The sequence below is a fragment of the Marmota marmota genome, unplaced genomic scaffold (genome assembly GCF_001458135.2).
Source record: "Marmota marmota marmota unplaced genomic scaffold, marMar, whole genome shotgun sequence".
Classification (NCBI taxonomy): Eukaryota; Metazoa; Chordata; class Mammalia; order Rodentia; family Sciuridae; genus Marmota; species Marmota marmota.
Genome location: NW_026000174.1, coordinates 19,841,946 through 19,863,471, shown reverse-complemented (window position 1 = coordinate 19,863,471; position 21,526 = coordinate 19,841,946). Strand labels below are relative to the sequence as shown.

At 38.1% G+C, this 21,526-nt stretch overlaps 1 protein-coding gene across 8 annotated transcripts in view; it reads left to right on the top strand.

The window, feature by feature from the left end:
• The window catches only part of LOC107135616 (interferon-induced very large GTPase 1-like), a 161,728-nt gene extending 141,429 nt beyond the window's left edge, over nucleotides 1-20,299 (top strand). For 7 of the 8 annotated variants that reach the window (XM_048788266.1, XM_048788269.1, XM_048788263.1 and 4 more), the window contains one exon: nucleotides 2,132-15,714. In XM_048788266.1, the coding sequence (XP_048644223.1) occupies nucleotides 2,134-9,381 (7,248 nt within the window). In that variant the 5' untranslated portion in view covers nucleotides 2,132-2,133 and the 3' untranslated portion in view covers nucleotides 9,382-15,714. Of the gene's footprint in view, nucleotides 1-2,131; nucleotides 15,715-18,377 lie in introns of those variants that run through there. The other variant, XR_007342303.1, reaches the window with a different exon arrangement.
• Nucleotides 20,300-21,526: the final 1,227 nt, after the last annotated feature.

The window sequence follows — 21,526 nt, the reverse complement described above, 5'->3', positions numbered from 1 at the left end:
CGGGCCACTGGGCCTTTTCTGTCGGTGGTCACAGTTCCGCCTACCTGGCAGGCGCGGGGGGTGGGGGGCGGCTCTGCCCCTCAGCAGGCCGCTGGGCCTGCTCTGTGGGTGGTCACAGTTCTGTCTACCTTGCTGGCGCAGGGGGAGGAGGCGGCTCTTATTCAACTTTTGTTTTAAAGATCTCCAGTGGTGAGAAAGGTGTATTAAAGTTCCCCAAGATTATTGTGTTGTGGTCAATTTGACTCTTGAACTTGAGTAGAATTTGTTGGATGAACATAGCTGTACCATTGTTTGGGGCATATATATTTATGATTGTTCTGTCTTGTTGGTGTATGGTTCCCTTGAGCAGTATGTAATGTCCATATTTATCCCTTTTGATTATTATTGGCTTTCAGACTACTTTATTTGATATGAGGATAGAAACCCCTGCTTCTTTATGCAGTTTATGTGAGTGGTATGATTTTTCCCAACCTTTCACCTTCAGTCTGTGGTTGTCTTTTCCTATGAGTCTCTTGGAGGCAGCATATTGTTTTTTTTTTTTTATCTGATAATCTATATCTTTTGATTGGTGAGTTTAGGCCATTAACATTCAGGGTTATTATTGAGACATGATTTGTATTCCCAGCCATTTTTTGTTTACTTTTGGTATTTAATGTGACTTGGTTTCTCCTCTGATTAGATTTTTATTTAGTGTAAACCCTCCCTCTGCTGATTTTTTATCATTGTTTCCCATTTCCTCTTTGAGGAATATTTTGCTGAGAATGTTCTGTAGTGTAGGCTTTCTAGTTGTAAATTCTTTTAACTTTTGTTTATCATAGAAAGTTTTTATTTCATCATCAAAACAAAAGCTTAATTTTGCTGGAAATAAGATTCTTGGTTGGCATCCATTTTTTTTCAGATATTAGTATATGTTGTTTCAGGATATTCGGGCTTTGAAGGTCTGGGTTGAAAAATCTGCTGAGACCCAAATTGGTCTCCCCTTATATGTGATCTGATTCCTATCTCCTATGGCTTTTAAGAATCTATCCTTATTCTGTATGCTAGGCATTTTCATTATAATGGGCTTTGGTGTAGATCTGTTGTAATTTTGTACATTTGGTGTCCTGTAGGCCTCTTGTATTTGGTTTTACAATCCATTCTTCATGCTTGAGAAATTTTCTGATATTATCTCATTAAAAAGATTGTGCATTTTTTGGTTTGAAACTCTGTGCCTTCCTCTATCCCAGTAACTCTTATATTTGGTCTTTTGATGCTGTCCCATAATTCTTGGATGTTCTGATCATGGTTTCTTACTATCTTCACTGTGTGATCACTTTATTTTCCAGATTGTATATTTTGTCTCCATTATCTGGTGCTCCTTCTTCCAAGTGATCTAGTCTGGTGGTGATTCTTTCTATTGAGTTTTTTATTGGATTTATTGTTTCCTTCATTTCAAAGATTTCTGGCTTTTTTTCCCATCTTCCATCTAAGCATATGCACTACAGTGTCATTGGCTGCAAAACACTAATAAAATCCTGGATTGAGGAGATCATCGTGAGCTATATTCATAGAATTGGATGACATCTATATATAAATAATTATTCATAAAATGAATAGAAATATTAATTAGGTGATGATGAAATATAGAAGTTAGAGGTGTAAATTAGATTAGAAGTTCATTTTAAACTACAAGAAAGTAAATAAGCATTATATAACTTAAGACAAACTGACAGTGATAGGAATGAAGCAATTAAAAGGAAAAATATAGAAGAAAGATAACCAAATGGTGGTGTTGCACTATTTGCAAAAATAAGCATTGAGCTTTGAAACACATGGATATTGGAAAACTCCGTGCCTCAGCCTCATACTTTCCATGCAATTGAGATTGTGTAGTAAGTGCCCAAAGCATGCTATTAACTTGCAATTCACCATAGCATATTTTTTAAAAAGTCTATCTTGACAGTACACTCAATTATGTCTAGAATACACACAGAAAAGTTTTGATAAAAATGTATTTTATATAAGTAAAGCAGGACTTGAGAAGAACTTTGAGAGTAGCTTTCCTAATACATTCATGCTTTTCATCACGTGGCTCACACTTCCTAATCTCAGGACCCAGTCAACACTAACTGAATGTCTTTTTTTCACACAGCCATGGACACAAGCAAGCAGACCCCTGATGAGCCTCTCCTCAGAAGCAAAAGGAGGCAAGATCTTCCAGAGATGCTCAGAGAAGTGGGACTGGAAGTTGAGTACTGGTTGATCAAGCTGAAGGAAGTCCTGGGTGTGACCTGTGCCCAGTCATTACAATATTTAAAAAGAAAAGACCTCCAGAAGCTGAAATCCCAGATACAATATCCATGGGAGAAAAGGGCCCTGGAGAAGCTGCTTGACCTGTCCCACTCAAATAGTCTTGCAGAGTTACAGGAGTCACCAGTGGAGAGGAAAAAGGAGAAGCAGACAGAACAAGAAATGAAAGAGCTGAGGAACTTGCTGTCAGAAGGGAGACAGAGACAGGAAGAGGCAGTGAAGAGAAAGGAAGCAGAGCTGAGGCAAGCCATGGAGATCCCTGAAGAGAACAGGCTGAAGCCTCCAAAGCCCCTCAGGGAAGTCATGGAAATCATAAAGAAAGAATTCAGTCCCATGGAGCAGACGCCATCCCACAGGCCAAACCTCCCAGATAGAGATCTGGTAAGATGGGCATCTGGAGGGCTGGCCCTGCAGGGAATATACAAAACCTGCCACCACATGGACCTGATACAGAGGAGAGAGGAACTACTCAGTGTCCCCAAGGAGTTCTCACTCTTTGGCCCTCAGCAGGGCACATTGATGAAATCTGAAGAATTTACATCTTCTCAAGCAGAAGTCATGTTCACCCAGTCTATGGAGAATTTAGGCTTCAGTTTAACTACTTCAGCCAAGGTTGGAGGTTGGGGATTTAGTTTAGAAACTGAACTGGATAAAGGCAAACATTCAGAATCCAAGCAAACCCACCTAACAAATTCTGAGTGCTCTTATTTCTGCTCAACCAAGTTCAGGTACACTCCCATGGCATCCTGCCACTTCCCCATTGATCAGCTCCAGTTGTCCCATGCTGCTCTTCAGGAATTGAAATGCCTTGAAGACCTTCTGGATCAGACTACAGACCCTCAGGAATCCCAGGTGCTGAAACAGTGGAGTGAAAGATTCTTCCACAGGTTTGGCTCTCATGCTAACCAAGGCCCTCTGCACCTGGGAGGAATCTACTGGTGGAAGGCTGTCTCAAAGGGGTTCCAAAATTATCACCTAGTTGATATAAAGCAGCAGGCAATAGAGGCCCTGGATTTTTACATAAGTGGTGGCTACCATGGTTTTGGAATGAATGTTGCTGCAGGTATGAATGTGTCAGACTCACATTCAAAAGCAGCTATTCAGAACAAGACTTTTCAAAACCTCCAAACCAAATTCCAATTATCTGTGTCCAAGACAGGTGGACCACCAGAAGCAGATGACCTTGCTCAATGGAAAGCTGGCCTTGTTGCCAGCAATCAAACCTGGTGTGTCATTGACCGGGGATTCCAGCTGGTGCCTATTTGGGACATTATCCTCTCCAGCCACAGAAGTGATTTTAAGGATCCATGTAAGGTAGCTAAGTGTCTGAAAGACAACTACACTACTCTGACTGGCCTTGTTTCCCAGATCCAAGAAGGAGAGGAGATACTGAGTGTTAGGCAAGAGGTTAGAGTTTTCTTAGATGCTGTGAAGTCCTGGGAAGTCTCTGATCCTGAAGAACAGCTTCAAAAGCTGATAAATTTTAAGCAAACACTGAGTCAAAAAACAAAAGGAAATGACACTTGGATTAACCTATGCCTCATAGATAAGGATCTGCAGACTTTTCTAGTCAATACCGTCAATGTTTGCAAAATGTCTACCAATTGTAAAACAAATTATATTAAAATTCAGTTGTGCAGCCTTCTAGATCCTCACATCTACAAAGTGGAAAATTTTCCTCAGACTCACTCCATTATGCACTGGATCAAACAGTCAGATTCAGAGCAAGAGCAAGTCCACATCTCTGATTTTTCTGAATTCATTAAAAAATTAACAAAAACACAGGAAGAATTCTTGGAAGTGAATATCCAAGAAAAAGTAGAAGAACCTCAAAGAAAGGCCACATATGAGGTCTGCTTGGCTCTCAACAGCTTCTTGAGCCACTTGCAAGCAACAGAGCAGCCAGATATACAGCTCTTGCTACTTTCCATTGCAGCTGGTGCAGGATATCAGGTAGGAAGCAATATTTTTAAGCCTCTCCTGGGGCCTGGTGAGTTAAACTTCCTACTGGATGAAATACAAACTGCCTTTAATGAATACCAGCAGCTCAAAAGTATTTCCAGCTATAGGGCCCATGCATTCCTGGTGCTCACAGGTCTGACAGCCACAGCTGAATTAAGAGCTCTATCTATAGAAGAGAAGACAAAACGCATGGAATTTATAATAAAACACATGGGACAACTATTTTCTAAAGAAGTTGTACATGTCCTCACTAAATTTGAAGAAGATCATGATTGGGAAAACATAGAAAGAAACTTGAGATTACTCATTGATGGAGATTATGAAGCCACCATCTCTTCTTTGAAAAGGGATGACGTTGAAAGAGAACTACTAAATCTTTTCCATGAAAAGAAATGGCCGTGTGAACCAGATATTAATGAAAATAACACAAATGAAGTAATAGAAAATGAAGCCTTCCTAGACTTACTCCAGCGTCTAGGCCTACAACATTACTACCCTAAAAAAATGAGTAAAGCTAAATTTCATCTGATCTACAAGACTTCTCTTTACAACACCCAGCCCAATTCTGAAAAGGAACTTCCCTTTTATTTCCTTCAGAAGCTAATGTTGCTGGATTATGGACTGAGATACCTTGTCTTTAAAGACTATGGAAATATAGAATCTAAGGTTTCTCCAAGTGCCTCCAATCAGGAATATGAGGGTTTTGATCCATATGAAGACTTTGTTGAAGATAGTGATACTCTCACTGATCCTTTGACTACTGAGTCAAGGCCCCACATTCACCCCATGGATATCCAGATGACCATTTTTCACTGTGCAGATGATTTTGCCAGACAATATATTTTGACCAAACTTTCTACTTGTCAATTTGCCCTGCCTCTCCTGGTGCCAAATCCTTGCACTTCTCAAATCGAATTCTCTCTCTGGTCTCTCAGAAAAGTTAGGAGAAGTTGGCAGCAAGAAAAGAAATCACCACATGGAAAGAACAGTCATAAGTGTCAGCAGATGTGTTGTGTCTCCACCCCCATTGTGTCCTTCATTAGAGTGGGCAATGGCCTGTCTGCTTCCAAATCTCAGATCATGAACTGTCTTCTCAGTGAACGTAAACATAATGTCTTTTTTCACCGACACTGCAGAGAAAGCAGCAAGGACTGCCTCTTGATGGGAGGTGTGGTAGAAATCTGCTGGTTTTGGCCTGGAGGGGAAGTGGAGGACAGGTTTGACAACTGTGTGACCTTCATGAATCTTCATGGAGATGCAAAGGAACATAAAAGGCAGCTCACTTTCCTGCAGGAGGTCTCTTCTCTCATTGTGGTCCTCATGTCAGCTTCTGATGACAACAAACAAAACCAAAAAATTGTCCGTGACCTATGTCAGTCATCAAGATCATTGATCTGTTTGCTAGATGACAAAGAAAAATCCAAACCCAGTAGTTCTGGTAGAAGAGTGAAAATTGGCCTGAGGAATAGAAATGAGGCAGAATTGACAGAGGAGCTCACAACTACCATCAGACGTTTGCTAGAGCTCTCTGACACAGCTCTCAGCCTAGAGGACTGTTCTCAAATTGCTCGCCAGCAAGGATTTCTTATTGATGAAGACCAGAGAGACTGTAAGGAGGGCAAAGAAAAGGCACAGATTATAATGGCTCTTTTAAGAGGAACAGAGTTATCTAAGGTGAAGGAAACCTTCCTACCGCTTCAGGGACAACTGTGGCAACTTTGGTGTAGGAAGGACAAAGAACTTTATCATCTGAGAGAGAAGGGAAATCGAAGCATTGAACAACACAAGAGTGAGCTTGAGACACATAAACAAATAATTCGGCAACAACAGGTGCAAAGAGCTTTTCCTCTCAATGATGTAATGTTCTCTGTGCTTCAAATTCTCTACAGCTATTCAGAAACTCACACCACACTCTACTTCTTGCAATGGATGAGTGTGTTTTTAGATAGGTTGACTGAAGAGCATTTGGAGAACCTACATGAAAAACTAATTCATTTGTGGTCAATTGTGAAAACAGAAAAGCAAAGCTCCCAAAGCAGCAACTCTTTGGAACTCTGCCAAAAGAAGATTAGTGACTATACCTTAGGAATTGAGCAGTTTCTCAGAGAGGTTGGCCAGATCTATGAAGCTCTGGAAGAAACTTCCTCCACAAATGATATAGTTTTTCTCTTCCTTCCCCAAATTGCTGCAGACCTGATGATAGCTGGTGTCCCCATAGAGCTGATGGATGGAGATGCTTCCTATGTGCCCCTAAAGTGGGTGGCAGCTGTTTTTGACAAGCTCTCTAAGAAACTTGGAGACAAACGTCTCTTTGTCCTCTCTGTGCTTGGCCTGCAGAGCTCTGGGAAGTCCACCCTACTAAATGCTCTTTTTGGGCTGCAGTTCAGTGTAAGTGCAGGCAGGTGTACTAAGGGGGCCTACATGCAGCTCCTAAAGGTAGACAAGACATCCAGAGAGGAACTTGGCTTTGACTTTGTGCTAGTTGTAGACACAGAAGGACTTCGGGCCCCAGAACTCAGCAACAAATCCCAGAACTGGGACAACGAGTTAGCCACCTTTGTCATTGGGCTTGCAAACTTGACTCTGATCAATATATTTGGGGAGAATCCATCAGAAATGCAGGATATCCTACAGATAGTAGTCCAAGCCTTTCTGAGGATGAAACAAGTGAAAATTTCCCCCAGGTGCATATTTGTCCATCAGAATGTAGGAGAAGTTACAGCTAAAGACCAAACTACAGAAGGACGAAGGCGGTTAGAGCAGAGGCTAGATGAAATGGCAGCACTGGCTGCTAAACAAGAAGAGTGCTCAGATGTCACTCACTTCAGTGATGTCATCAAGTTTGATGTCAATACTCACGTGTACTACTTTGCTCACCTCTGGGATGGCAATCCCCCCATGGCCCCTCCCAATCCTCGCTATAGCCACAATGTCCAGGAACTGAAAAGTACAATTCTTTTAACTGCCAAACAGGAATCCAGGGGAAGCATCATGAAGATATCAGATGTGAAATTCAGAGTTCAAGATTTGTGGAGAGCCCTGGTAAGTGAGAACTTCATTTTCAGTTTCAGAAACACCCGAGAGGTCATGGCCATGAGCAAACTGGAAACCATGTATAACCACTGGACCTGGGAGCTCAGGAGCCATATGTTGGACTTGCAGAACCAGCTTCACAATCAGATTCAAAATAGAAAAATTCTGACACTCACATCAAGCATAATTGAGTGTCCAGTTACAGAGAAATATGAAACAATCAAGCAAGCACTTGAAAAATATTTTACTGAAGACCCAGAGAGAGAGATACTTGTCCAATGGAAAGCCTATTTTGAAAATAAGCTACTAATCCTTAAAGAGTCACTTATTTCAGACACCAAGAGAAAAGCCCATGAACTTATTCATCTCAAACAAAATCAAGAACAACTAGAACAGAAAAAGACTGTATATGAAAATGAATTATTTAAGAAGAGCCAAAACTTGGCTTTAAGAGTAAAAGGTAAAAAGTTGAGTGATGAAGAGTTATATGAGAAATTCAGTCAACTTTGGGGAAAATGGGTTTGTGAAGTATCCTCAAATCTCCCTCAAGCCACAGAGCCTAAAATTGATGTGCATGCTGAAAACATCCTTTTGGATTATTTCAGAAAAGAGAAAAACATAGTAGAAAAACTAAAGAGAAATATTGGAAAGAATTTTCAGCTAGATTTTGGAAAACATGTCAAGATGTGTAAGGAATATTTCTTTCTCACAAAGAGTTTAGAGGCCTGTGATAAAGTGTCCATTGATATGACTACTGATCGTATTTTTTCAAGATTTAATGAATATATTGAAAATATTACGAATCAACAACGTGATTATGATCAAAGTGACTTCCATCAAATCCTGAGAATAATAGAAGAGGAAGGGAAATCTGAACACACTAAGAATAGATATATATTTACGAGCGAATACAACATTGAATTATCTTCATATTTATTTCAAAAGGCAACAAAGCATTTTAAGGAAAGGCATAGGGCATTTAGGAGAGCAAATGATCCTGTAAAATATCTAGAACAAAAGAAAGATGATTTTTTCATGAGTTTCAAGATCTCCTGCCAAGGTGCAACCTCCATCACATGTTTTGTTGATTTTCTGTGGCAAAAGCTCACTCCTGCTGTCTCTGCTACCATCCAGGGGAAAATGGTCCCTAGAATAGCTGGGGAGATAAGAGCCTCCTGCCCTGCATTCAATGGAAACAGATCTAACCTGGAGAAACACATTCTCATCTCTCTAGCAGAAGAAGAAAATTTTGAAAATTATTGGCAATACATTTACAATCCAAAATCATTTTGTAGGAGTTACATTGAGAACTATACCAAAAAGTACTGTTCAGACAACAGAGATAAAAAAATAAAGACTTTATTCAAAACAAGTCTTGATGACATCAAGAATACTATCCTCTCTGCCATTCATGAATCCACAGCAGTAGCTAAAGACAGAAGCAGCACTGCATCTGGGTGGCTGGATTTGTTCTGTGATCACCTGGGGAACAACTTGATTTTCCCACGAAGAGACTTGATAAACATTGAGCACCAAGAGATAAAAGATATGGATTTTCTCAAAGAAGCCATGAGTGCAGGTTTGGATCCTGCAATGAAGAAGGTGGAACAGAACTTGTCAAGTATGCCTATAGAAGAAATGGTTCCTGAAATCGAGAAAATCCTCTCTGAACATCTCTGTGGATGTTGGAAACAGTGTCCCTTCTGTAAAGCAATTTGTACAAACACAATTCCTGAACATGAAGGAGACCACAGTGTTCCATTTCATCGTCCTCAGGCTGTCCGTGGAGTCAATTGGTATAGAACAGACCACTTTGTCATTGATTGTTGTACTAGTTTAGTAGCAAGTAATAATTTGCTTGTTTTGAGAGATGATTGGATGATCCCATATAAGAACTATCGGGAGGCAGGAGGGGATTATGCCACATGGAGCATCACCCCAGATTCATCCACCCAGCCATACTGGAAATGGTTTGTCTGTCACTTCAGAACAAAATTGGAAGAAAAATATCAACTAAAATTTATAGATAAAGGTCAAATGCCCTATGAATGGGGCAAAATCACAAAGCAGGAAGTGCTTAATGACTTGAAAAAATAATCTTCAATGACCACATAAATACCTTAGCATCTGTACAAAGTCACAGTACCAAGCAACCTCAAAACATATCCTCCTTACAACTAGAGCTTTATATATTCCACTTTGTAAAGGAAATGTTTAAAAAGTGATTAAATATCAATTCAAGAATTTAAGAATTCCTGGAAAAATACTTGATATCTCTCTGCCTCAATTCCATTTGGATTAGAAAGAAATTACTAAAATAGGAGCATATGACAAAATCCAAATATCTAGTTCCTATTTTGAAATATTGCTCTACATATTTTAAAATATGTAATACCTCAGAAAAAAATCATCTTCACACGGAAAATTTTAAGTCATTTCATGATACTACAAATTTCTCTACAGTAACTGCATGGCTGTTGAACTAATATACAAGTCTTGACAAGCAACGACAAATAAACTTTCTCTATTTCACTGAATTTTTTCAATCATTCAATCCATGAAGAAAATTTACTCACCCTTAAACACAAAAGATTCATGGAAACTTCATGATTCCCATGTATAGTGTTTTATAGGGATATTTTATTCTAGCAGAGAACAAACCAGAGACTTGACAAAGATAAAGTCTTCATCAAGTCAGGAAACATTATCAGGCAAACATAGGAAATAGAAGTTAAATAATTGCTTCATTTAATCAACATTCTCTTCTTTCTGGTTTCTTGGAACTTCTTTGTCATGCTACAAAAAGTTGAGTTATTCACAAAGTTTAGATCTTCAAAGCTGGTGTTATCTGCCTGAGATTACCTCCTGAAACAAGTGTAATGATAACCATGTAAATGGGACCCTACCCATCAAGTCTGTGGACAAGGTCAAATTAGATAAAGCCATTAATGATTATAAACACCATCCCCTAAAGAAAAAAAAAATGAAAAAATATCTACTTTTTATAAAAATTTCATAATTATTAATTAATCTTAATTGGGTTCTCACATTTTAATAAAAATTTATATTTCATATATAAATATATATTTCATGTATAAAATGCAGAGGAGTGCTTATCTACAATGAGACATATTTTTGCTTCCTTATACTTTTTCCGTGCTAGGGGAATCACCCTTCTACAAACCTATACCTTATGCTCAGTTCTCAAAGCTGATGATTTAAAATAATGCTGATGCAAGAAGAAAATGTCCTCATTTTAGACATAAAGATACCCTTTGGTTTCCATTTACTGATACAGGCTCTACCTATCTATGGACAGTGAAAAGACACAACCAAAGCCACAGTAGTTAAACAACATAGATCTTCAGAAATGGGAGATAGGAATGCTGACTCCATCACCTTTGTCCACCACAGGACTACAAATATATTATCAGTTTCAGATCTACTGACTAGAATCTCCATAAGTTTTCTGTTTGTTTTTGTTGTAGTGCTGTGGATTAAACCCTGGCATTACACATGTCAGGAAGCACATTTTTACTCAACTACAGCATTTTTTTTTTTTTAATTTCGGAGATGGAGTTTCATTAAGATGCAACCTGTAAGCCTCCTGCCTCAGGCTCTCAGGTTGCTGGGATTAAAGGTATCAGAAACCTTGAAAAAATTGTGAAGGATATAGGTGTTCTTGAACAGAATGATTTTTTTTTCTGAAAAAATAGTCTTGGTGAGAGTTGGGGGGATCTCTTAATGAGATCAACCTGATATAGTATTAGGAACAGAAGCTCTGCACAGCATGGTGCCTGTCACACTCATCACTGCAAGCTTTGAAAAGGCTTAATGTTCAATTGACATTAGCTGAATGCTTTTATTTATTTTTTTTTATTGTTGGTTGTTCAAAACATTACATAGTTCTTGATATATCGTATTTCACACTTTGATTCAAGTGGGTTATGAACTCCCATTTTTACCCTGTATACAGATTGCAGAATCACATCAGTTACACATCCATTGATTTACATATTGCCATACTAGTGTCTGTTGTATTCTGCTGCCTTTCCTATCCTCTACTATCCCCCCTCCCCTCCCCTCTTCTCTCTCTACCCGCTCTACTGCAATTCATTTCTCCCCCTTGTATTAGCTGAATGCTTTTTATATTGAATGAATCAATATAGCCTTCAACTAATAAGTCTCATATATTACTTTTGATTTTAAAGCCAAAAATATTTTGCAAAAGTAAAAAGGCCTCTAATAAATTCCTCAGGTATGTTAACAGTGTGATTCTTACATGAGATCCCAAGGAAAAACTAGAGAGATGACAAAAATATTGGGAAGAGGTAAATTAGAATAAAAGAAGATGACTATGTAGAGATGGTGTTTTCTATGATACAATTAGGGAAAATAATCAAGTTGGTGCCAGAAATGGGAGAGATAATAGTGTTAGTATTTTGGGTCTCATTAGGGAAGAGACCTCAGGAACAGTGGAGCAGGGGAGAGGAGTCAGTGGGGATGAGAACATCAAGATGTAGAGCACTGGGTCTGATTGAAGGTCACAAAATTAGAGTTGAAAATAGGTGCAAGGTTAGTAGGGGTAGGGTTCTCATGGGTAGCAGAATGAGCCTCAGTCACTGAGGTGAGGAGCAGAGAAAAAGGAATTGGGGGTCACCACATGAGCAGATTTCAGATGTTCCAGTCATTAAGGCAAAGGTGCCAAGTAGTGTGGTAAAGGAATCACAAGGCCAAAAGAGATGGGGCAAGGATGGTAATGGACCTAGGAGAGTATGGAAATTCATGACAGGATGTAAGTTATTCACTTATACGTGGACTCCAAAAATGAGAACTCATAGAAATAGAGAGTAGAATGCAGGTTACCAGAGACTGAGGACAGGGTGGGGGATAGGGCAAAGTTTGGTCAAAAGGGAAAGTTTCAGTTAAAGAAGAGGAAAAATTCTGGTGATCTATAAAACCAGGTGACTAGTAATTATGCTAATTATTATCATTAGTACTATTGCTATCTTACTGAAATGTGGTTGTGTTTATAGTCTGCTCACTTGTAAGAAGCAAGTCCAAGCTTTCTATTTTAATCCAAGTATGAGTTGCATAAGTGTTTGTAGTGCTCTTTTCTCAGTCTGTGTTTTATTTTCTCCAAATGTAATCTTAAAATAAAGTAGAATTAAAATAATCATGCTTAATGAATTACACAATACAAAATTGCAAACAGTGAATTTTAAGTGTCATAACCCCCAAAAAATAGATAAGTATATAAAGTTATGGATATGTTAATTTGCCTAATTTGCTTATTCCTCAATCTATACATGTATAAAAGCATCAAATTGTACCCCATATTATGTACATTTATTATCTGTCAATAAAAATTAAAAATAAACTGAATAAAAAATGATTTACATAAAATGCAATGGAAAACTGCTTCAAGATTTTTTCAGGAGATCTCTTTTTCTTAGAGACAGTTATGAACCCAATAACATCTACAGAATGTGGTATGTCTAAAAATTGACCTGTTTAAATTTGGGGGTGCTTTCATTGGAACACTGCAGATAGACTTGTGAAATGCATAATTGTCATTTTATTCTTACCTTTATTTTTACATTGAGAGAATGGTTATTCTCTCAATTCCAACATTCAATAAATTCTAAACAAGCTATTCAAACCTTTATTATTGTTGTATATGAGTTTAGAGGGCAATAAAGAGTATTAAGTTACATTATATTGTTTTGTATTATACTATATCATATGTTTGTGAGGAAAACCAATAGTGCTATCATTGTAGTATTGGTATCTGTGTGAACTTGGACTTGTAATTTAGCCCCTGTGTCTTCAGGCATCCTAACACTGCAATGATAGGATTCTCATTAATAAATGAATGGCTACTTACAAGGCATGGAGGACATTGCTACACATGGAGTAAGTACACTGTAAGTGTCAGTTGTTATGTCATGCTGTCTATCCCAGGTTCCTTCTTCATTTGCTTTTGAATAAAATTTTACTAGAAGCACACCAATAGATGAAGTAGTCTCACTGGAAGTTCATTAACAATAGTATTCAACATGGCCTCCTTGGGAAGTCACACTTGATAATATAGTCTTTAAAATGTCTAATTAGTGCTGAAGAGGTCAGAGACTTGATCTTTCAAAAAATAAAATAAAATAAAATGTCTAATTAATACTTAATAACTCAAAATGCAGTTCAGAATATCAAAGTTCTTCAGTACTTTATTAATAGCTATATGTATTTGAAACACAAATTAACCAAATGCAACCAAGTCAATTTTGTAATGTTTTTTGTCAGTGTGAAATAGATCTCAGGTTCCCCATGCCTTAGATAGATCTTAGGTTTCTCATTCCTGAGAAATAAATTTGCATGCACACAATTTGTTTTAGAAGTTATTCCTGTAAAAAAATGAATAATGGAGAGAGGAAACAAGAAGAGGTGGGATTCAAGATGAAGAAGGGAATTAGTGGATTTAAGTCAAGTGTTAACTATTAGGGAATGCCAGCTTGCTACTGTAGTTAAGAGCAGGAACTTAGCATCAAGACTGCTTAGATGTGTATGTAAATAAAGACCCCATCACTTTGCTAGCTATCTGCCCTGGGATAAGTCAGCATGTGTCTGCTTCATGTGCTTCTTCTATAAAATTCTGCTATCTCATAAAGGTGTGAAGATGACTTGGATATAATATGTATGCCTGGCTCTTGGTATATGTTCCCGTGTTAGCTGGTTGTAGTACCAGGGAACAAAATCATGTTAATAGAAGTCATTGTGCCACTATTATTACTGCAATGAAATGCAGTGAGATCTCCACTCAAGGCTCAGTTGCAACTTCCTGAAGATGCAGATCCAACATTCATATTTGAGCCAAGTAATGTTTATAAATATGTTTGTCTGACTGTTTTCTCTATATTTTATCTAAATAGAATATTAAAAAATATAATAAAAACCATAAAGAAAAAATGTATGAGGAACAGAAGGAAGAAAGGCTGAGTAAGAGCATTATAAGGTTCTTTTGACAATAGCCAATCACCTCCAATGTCATTATTTTTAAGGCAATGCAAGGGATTTACATAAATTGGGGAAAAAATGTGAACCTGATCATGTTCTCCTAGAAACAACAGTCCTAATTGTTAAATATCTTTGGTTCTTCTCCTTTGAACAAAGAAAAGTATCAGGTATATCTGTTACTTTACCCTGTAATTTCCATTATCTCCACTGTGGGGGAACATAAGTGCACCACTCAGATCCTTCTTCAAGGAAGAGTTTGCTGCCCACATGAGGGGAGTAAAGGAAGCAGCCACTCATCAGTTGTCATATCTGCCTCAATTGAAGAGAGCCTTTCCCCTGGGGTCAGGCTCTCCTGAGCAACTTGCATCCATGATTGAGTGAGACACAGAGGCCCTGCCATGTTGGCCTGACACAGGATGCTCTGATGGGCTCCACTCACTCCAGAGTTTCTGCCTTGTCCTGGAAGCATCCTGAGGCCTGCACCACAGTTCAATTTCTCCCACTGCCAAATCCTATTACTCCCCCTTCTTTCATAAGTGTTTACCACTAAGAAATATCTTTCACGCTGTTTCAACATCTGCTTCTGGAAAAACAAAACTGTGGCATTATTCAAGGCCTTGGTACAGATTGCTGAGTGCAGATGGATTTGAACAATGGGTTTGTGAATAAGAAAGAAACTGAAAAAAAGAAAATAAGTGCTACATAATATTCTGTTCCCAAAACCAGTATGAAGAGAGCAGCAGAGAGGATGAAGGCCTTTCAGAATAGACTAGCAGACAGGAAATCGAAGAGCAAAGAGAAGCATGAGACAGTTGCTAGATGAGCCACTCATTAGTCAGTAATAATTAATAAATAGAAAACTGATAATTTTTTTTTAAAAAAGAGGAAAACTAACGAGGAGAAGAAGAATAGATATTTTTCCATTTGGCCTTCGAATCGGTAGTTGGAGAGCGGTGTAAGGGTTCTGTGTTTGGGATTGAGGTCGCTGATGGTTCATGACTGTGGCATGCTTAGTGAGTAGGAAGGATCTGTGCAAAAACACAGAATGTGTGGCTGCTAGGAAAACCTCTGTGCAAAAACACAGAATGCCTACCTGCTGTAGCAATACCCTGCATGAGGAGGCTCTGTGTTAGAGTCTTATCAGCCTCAAACATGATTTCAGGCGCACAGCTCCTGTTTCACCAAGCTCTGCTGAGCCTGAACCTGCCCACATAACAGTTAACTTTAAACAATGGATTTTCTTGAGAGCTACACAAAGCTCCTCACAATGCACATTGCAACTATATTATGTAACTGAGGAATAAGCTGCATAATGTTGCTAACTCTGTAACCTTTCTAATGACACAATGAAGAATAATGTACTACTGATACCAGTGACCTAATGTAACATATTAATATAAATAAAGCTGGTATCTTGGCCATCTTGCCATTCTGCCATCTTTCCTGCCTCTGCATCTTGTCTCTGTGTCTCTTTTAATTTTCCTTACATTTGGGGGTCAAGGAAAGAACCCTAGGTCTTGCAAAATCATTCCTTGGAGTGAAATAGAGAAAACATACTGAACCAAAAGAAGGAAGGTACCATGGTCCTTTGTGCTCCAGGTTGTAATTCTTCCTGGAAAATTTAAAGTTTCATCATCCTATGGAATTGAGAGACACCCATGGGTGCAAGTACAGATTCTTCCCTTCTATCCACCAAGTTAAATCTACAAAGTTTATCCCAATACATTCCTGCCTTGATACTCATTTCAATCATCTGACTTGTGGTTGAAGATACATGAAATTTGAAGGCACTTCACCACCATCAAGTGGTGATAATGTGCCTAATGAGGTTAAAGACTCCCAATGTATCTCAACTAAGCAATATTAACATTTAGAGTCAGAAAACTCTTTGTTGAGAGGGAATGTGCAGTGTCTTACAGTATGCTTAGCTACAACTCTATGATTCACCACTGGATGCCTTTACCTATCTCAGCAGAAAGGGCACCAAAAATGTTTCCAGACATTGCCAAATGTATCTGAAACCTTTACATTGCTCCAAAAGAGATCCACTATGCAATGAACCCCTAAATAATTTTGTTTAGAGAAAAAAATCAAAAGTTGATAAAAATTTCATAACTGTATTTTAAATAAATAATGAATTTTGGACAAAACTTCAAAATTTGGAAAAATAATATAATTACAAATATCATCTTCCATGAATATTTTCACAACCACTCCTGCCACCAGGCATGTGGACACAAAGTAAAATATGCATCGTTTTGCACACAGGAGAATGTATAGTATACACACTCCTTTAATCTCCTATCACATAGATATTATGGATATTTTTATGTCAGCAAATATTGGTGTATTTAAATAATTAATTTGAATACCTACATAAGATTCCTTTGAATGTAATCATTCAGGGTCCTATCCTAGGCTAGGGAAGTTCAAAATTTTTCACTACTATAAATAGTGTTATAATTGTTAGCGTCTTTGAATATACATTTTGGAACAGCATGAATATGACACTGAATCTTACTCAATGTTGGTGACATATCGAGACTATTTCAAGGACATAGAACTTTATAGAATGAACTAGACATAGATATTCTTCCAAAGAGGTACAAAACCTGATTGAAAGAATATACATCGGACACAATAAAATGTGAGTAGTGACCTTACAATTTAAGTTGCAAATACTGGGAAACAATTGAAAGGAGAATTGATTGAAGGTCAGGGATGTCAACAGACATGTGTCTAGGAAAATTAACAAAAGTACTTCACCAACTTCTTCTTCAATGATAATATGCATAGCAACAATTAATATAAATGCCTATTGCCTTTGTTCCCTGTGTACAGGCCAGGGCCAGATTTTGTTTTCATATATGTCCTGTATGTACTACAAGGCTTTGATTTTAATGAACCTGCAGTAACTTCACACTTCATGGGAAATTTTCTTGTCTGGATAACTTCTTCTAAAAAAAAGAGAAGAGGGCTATGGATGCAAGTTCAAATTCCCTCCAAATTCCCTCACTCAATGAAAAATCAGGGAATAGGGAAAGAAAAGAGAGGAGACAGGAAGAGAAAGGAAAAGTTGATAGGCAGTTCTTTGATCCACTCTTTTCTTTCTCAAAACTTATTCAAGGAGAAATCTCAACAAATTTGCAGAAGGCTTACACTACACTTCAGATGATGTACATAAATATTTTACTCTCTTTATTACAGACTCTAATCTGATACATCTCACAGGTCCTTTTCCATTGGTAGCATGAGGGAAAAGAATAAGTTTCAAACTTCAAAATTAACCCAACCTGACTATTTAAATAAGAAGTTTTTAGTTTCTATTGGATAACAGTGCTTAATCAAGCAAAGTTCACTTTTTTTCCTGCTTCTTTTCTTAATGTTTTCTGGAAGGCTGTGTCTTATGTAAACATTTTTCTGGCATTGAGAAAGGACCTAGTCTTCTGCTGGCTTATTTTATAGCATTGTCACCATCTGGAGCTTGGAACAGAGCTCTTTGTGTATATTCTGCGAGACATCACTGCTGAATTGGCTAGCTAATGTAGCTCTTAACAGACACAATGTCTCTCAGCTGATCTCACTGTTCCAAGGATTCTGCCGGCTCCAGAATTCTGGCTTTACTCCTACATTCTCCATCCCTCACATTGGTTCAGCAGTCTGTACCACCTATGTTTGGTTCAAGTCACCCTGTCATGCTAGGCCAGTGGCAGCCAGTTGGATTTCATTTCAACATCCATGCCACTTAAAAACTTAGGAAATTATTGTAAAGAGAAATCCAGGATTTTCTCCACCTGACCAGGATGTGCTATATTTCTGTAACTGCAACCTAAAGTTGATACACAGCAAAACCCATTTTAGATGTCAAATGACTAATATTATTTCAATTCTATTATTCTCTATTTCTGTAAAAAATTATTTTCAAGGGCTGGGGATGTGGCTCAAGTGGTAGCGCGCTCGCCTAGCATGCGTGAGGCACTGGATTTGATTCTCAGCACCACATAAAAATAAAAAATAAAGATAGTGTCCACCTAAAAAACTAAAAACTAAATATTTTTTTAAAAGTTCTTTTCACCTTTCAGACAAATGAATTCCTCAGATGGACTATGGAGAAACACTAATCATGCCATCTTTATCCACATCCTTGTCCTCAGTTTGCTTTGTCTGATGAATACAAAGACTGTGCTCTGTCTTCTTCAACTCCAGGCCTCCGAAATCTGAAGATCAGAGAAAGAGAGGGACTGGAAGGCAACTGCCTTGTGGTGGCAGCTGATACCGTTACTGAATTCTCACAGAGGGACACTGATGTATAACATCACTTCATCAAAATTAGGATTCCGTCATTTGGGGACTGTCACCATTCATTCCATACACATAAATAGAGTAATCATGTGACATACACTTCCACAATTACAATGTGTGGCTCACTGATAGCTTCCTCTTCATGTAGCAACAAACTCACCAACATGGTTTCAAACAACAAATTTATCTTCCAGTTCTGGAGGCTAAAGTCCAAAATTAGGTCTTATCTAACTGAAAACAAGGTATGGCAGGACTTCATTCCCTCTGGTTTCACTAGGGGAAAATCCATTTTCTTGTCTTTTCCACTTCTAGAAACTGCCTGCATTCCTAGACTCATGACCTCTGCCATCTTTAGCGCCAGCTATGGCGCCAAGTTGTTCCCACGCTGCTTCACTAACTCTGACCCTGCTGTCTCCTTCTCATGAGGATCTGGAATTTACATTGGGCCCATGGATAACCCAGGAGAATCTTAATTACTTAAAGACATCTGCAAAGACATTTTGCCATAGAACATATTCACAGGTTCTGGGTACTAAGATGTACATATCTTTAGGGGAAACCTCTATTTATACTAGACTAAAGAAAGAATGACTCTCAGTGAGTCAGAAAGCTACAAAACATGTGGTTAATCCTTTTTTTTTCTTTTTACTTTAAAAAAGGAAATATAACAGATATACTAAAAACAATACACATATTGCATGTAAACAGCTCAGTTTAATTTGTCAGGAAGCAAACACACTCCTGTAACCATCATCCAGGTGAAGTTGTAGAATATTATCCACAACCCCACGTTTCTCCCCGCATCACATGCCTCTTCATAAGCACTATACCCTCTTTCTTCCAAATAGGCAAATTAACACCATAGATTAGATTTTGCTTGGAATGATAAAGTGTTTGTGTTTTGTGCCAGATATCCTTCACTAACTAATCTGTTTGTGAGATTTATCCACATTACTACCTGGGAACTTGGCTCATTTTCATTGTTGCACAAATTTCCTACTATATGATCACAATGGATATTATATTATTCATTTTACCATTGATGAACACTTTATTTTAAGCTTGGGGAGACATTAAATAATGCTGTAACAAACAATTTTTGCATATTTTTTGCTCTTACATACCATTAGGTATACACTAGGAGTCAAAATGGCTAAGTTGTAGCATACACTTATTTTCAAGATCAGTAAAGAATACCAAACAGTTTTTAAAATGTGTGAGCAGCTTTTGTTTTTTGTTTTAGTTTGGTTTTTAGAGAGTGATGTGGGTGTGGTGCTACAGAACACCATTCAGTTTGCTTATGCTGCACACTCACGGCTATTCTCTCTTGCCAAGGAATAAATCCATCAGGAGGCTGCAGCACAGCCATGGCATTTAAAAATACTGGAAAGACACCCCTGCAACCTGAGGTAGCAAGTCAGAGAACTAGAATTACCCTCACCACTTGTAATGTGAAATTGCTGGAGAAAGTGTGTGCTCACTTCATCAGAGGCACAAAGGAAAAGAATCTCAAAATGAAAGCATCTGTTTGCACGCCTACCAAGATTAAGAAGGGCTGCAAGAAATGCCTTGTGGTGTGTTCCAAGTCATGGGATCACTTCCACATGAGAATCCTCAAGTGACTCATTGACTTGCACAGGACTTCTGAGATTGGTTAAAAAAAAAAAATAAAAAAAAATAAAAAACTCCATCAGTATTTAGCCAGGAGTGGAGGTTGAAGTCAACACTGCAGATGCCTATGCCAACACTTGTAAAAAATCGATTATCATTTTTTAAAAATTAAAATTTTTTAAAAGTGTCAATTTATGTCAGCAATGTATGAAAATTCTAGTATCTATTTATATTGTAAGCATTTGGTTTTATTCTTTCAAATTTTTGCCATTCTGATGTGTACAGTGGTATTTTAGTATTTAATATTTAATATAGTTTTGATAAGAAATTCCCTTCTTAATAATGAAGTTGTGCATTTTAAATACTCTATTGACTATTTGGATATTCACTTATATAAAGTTTCTGTTTATCTTTCATCCATTCTTATTTTGGGTTAGTTTTATTGAAGTTCTTTACATATTCTGCTTTAAGACTGTTTTAAGATTTTTTTTTTTTTCAGAGTAGAAATTAGAAGTTTATTAAAGGACAGCAGAAAAGACTTCTCCTGGAGGAAGAAGGGGACCCAAGAGGTGGAATCTGTGGAAGGGATGTTGTCTCCCCTTTTTATAGTTCTTTCAGTGATGGAATGTAGGTGGGAAGGACCGAGGGGTGGGACACAGGTGGGCCAAAGAAGTAATCTGGTCAATAAGGACTTGAGTCAGCACCTTTTTGCTGGGGGCTGTTCATTAACATTTCTTTGAGGTGGGCTTTGGCCTAGGGCCTTTTAGGGACTTCATTAACATTCCTTGAGTTGTCCTGCGTTTCCCGGAATCATTGCCAGCATGGCCTCCATTTTAGATTTCACTCGGCATTAGACCCGATTTATCTAACTACACTGACTACCTAACTTTAAATCTGGCTTCATTCCCCCCTCTAATTTGGGAACTCCTTACTGCTGTAAGGAAGGGGGGTGAAGAAGATCTTTCTGGCTTCTTCAGGCTGAAAAGGGACGGTGTGGGGCAAGCAGTTTGGAGTCCCCCTTTAAAAATCGGGTCTATCGAGTGGTCCATGATAGAAGTCTGATTGAGAAGTAATAGGCTGGAGGGCCATTTGAGTGATGGATGGTCTATAAGAGAAACAAGAATTCATTAGTACTGGAACCATATTGATGCAGCAATAAATGCCATAGCACAGGAATATGCCAATGAGTATGATGGCAAAGACAAAGACTAACAATGTTTTCCACCAGGAAGTACCAAGAACTAGGAGATAAGATATTGTTTCTATGACAAAGTTGCTGAGGACATGGCTTCTATCTGAGCATGTAAATCTTTAAGGA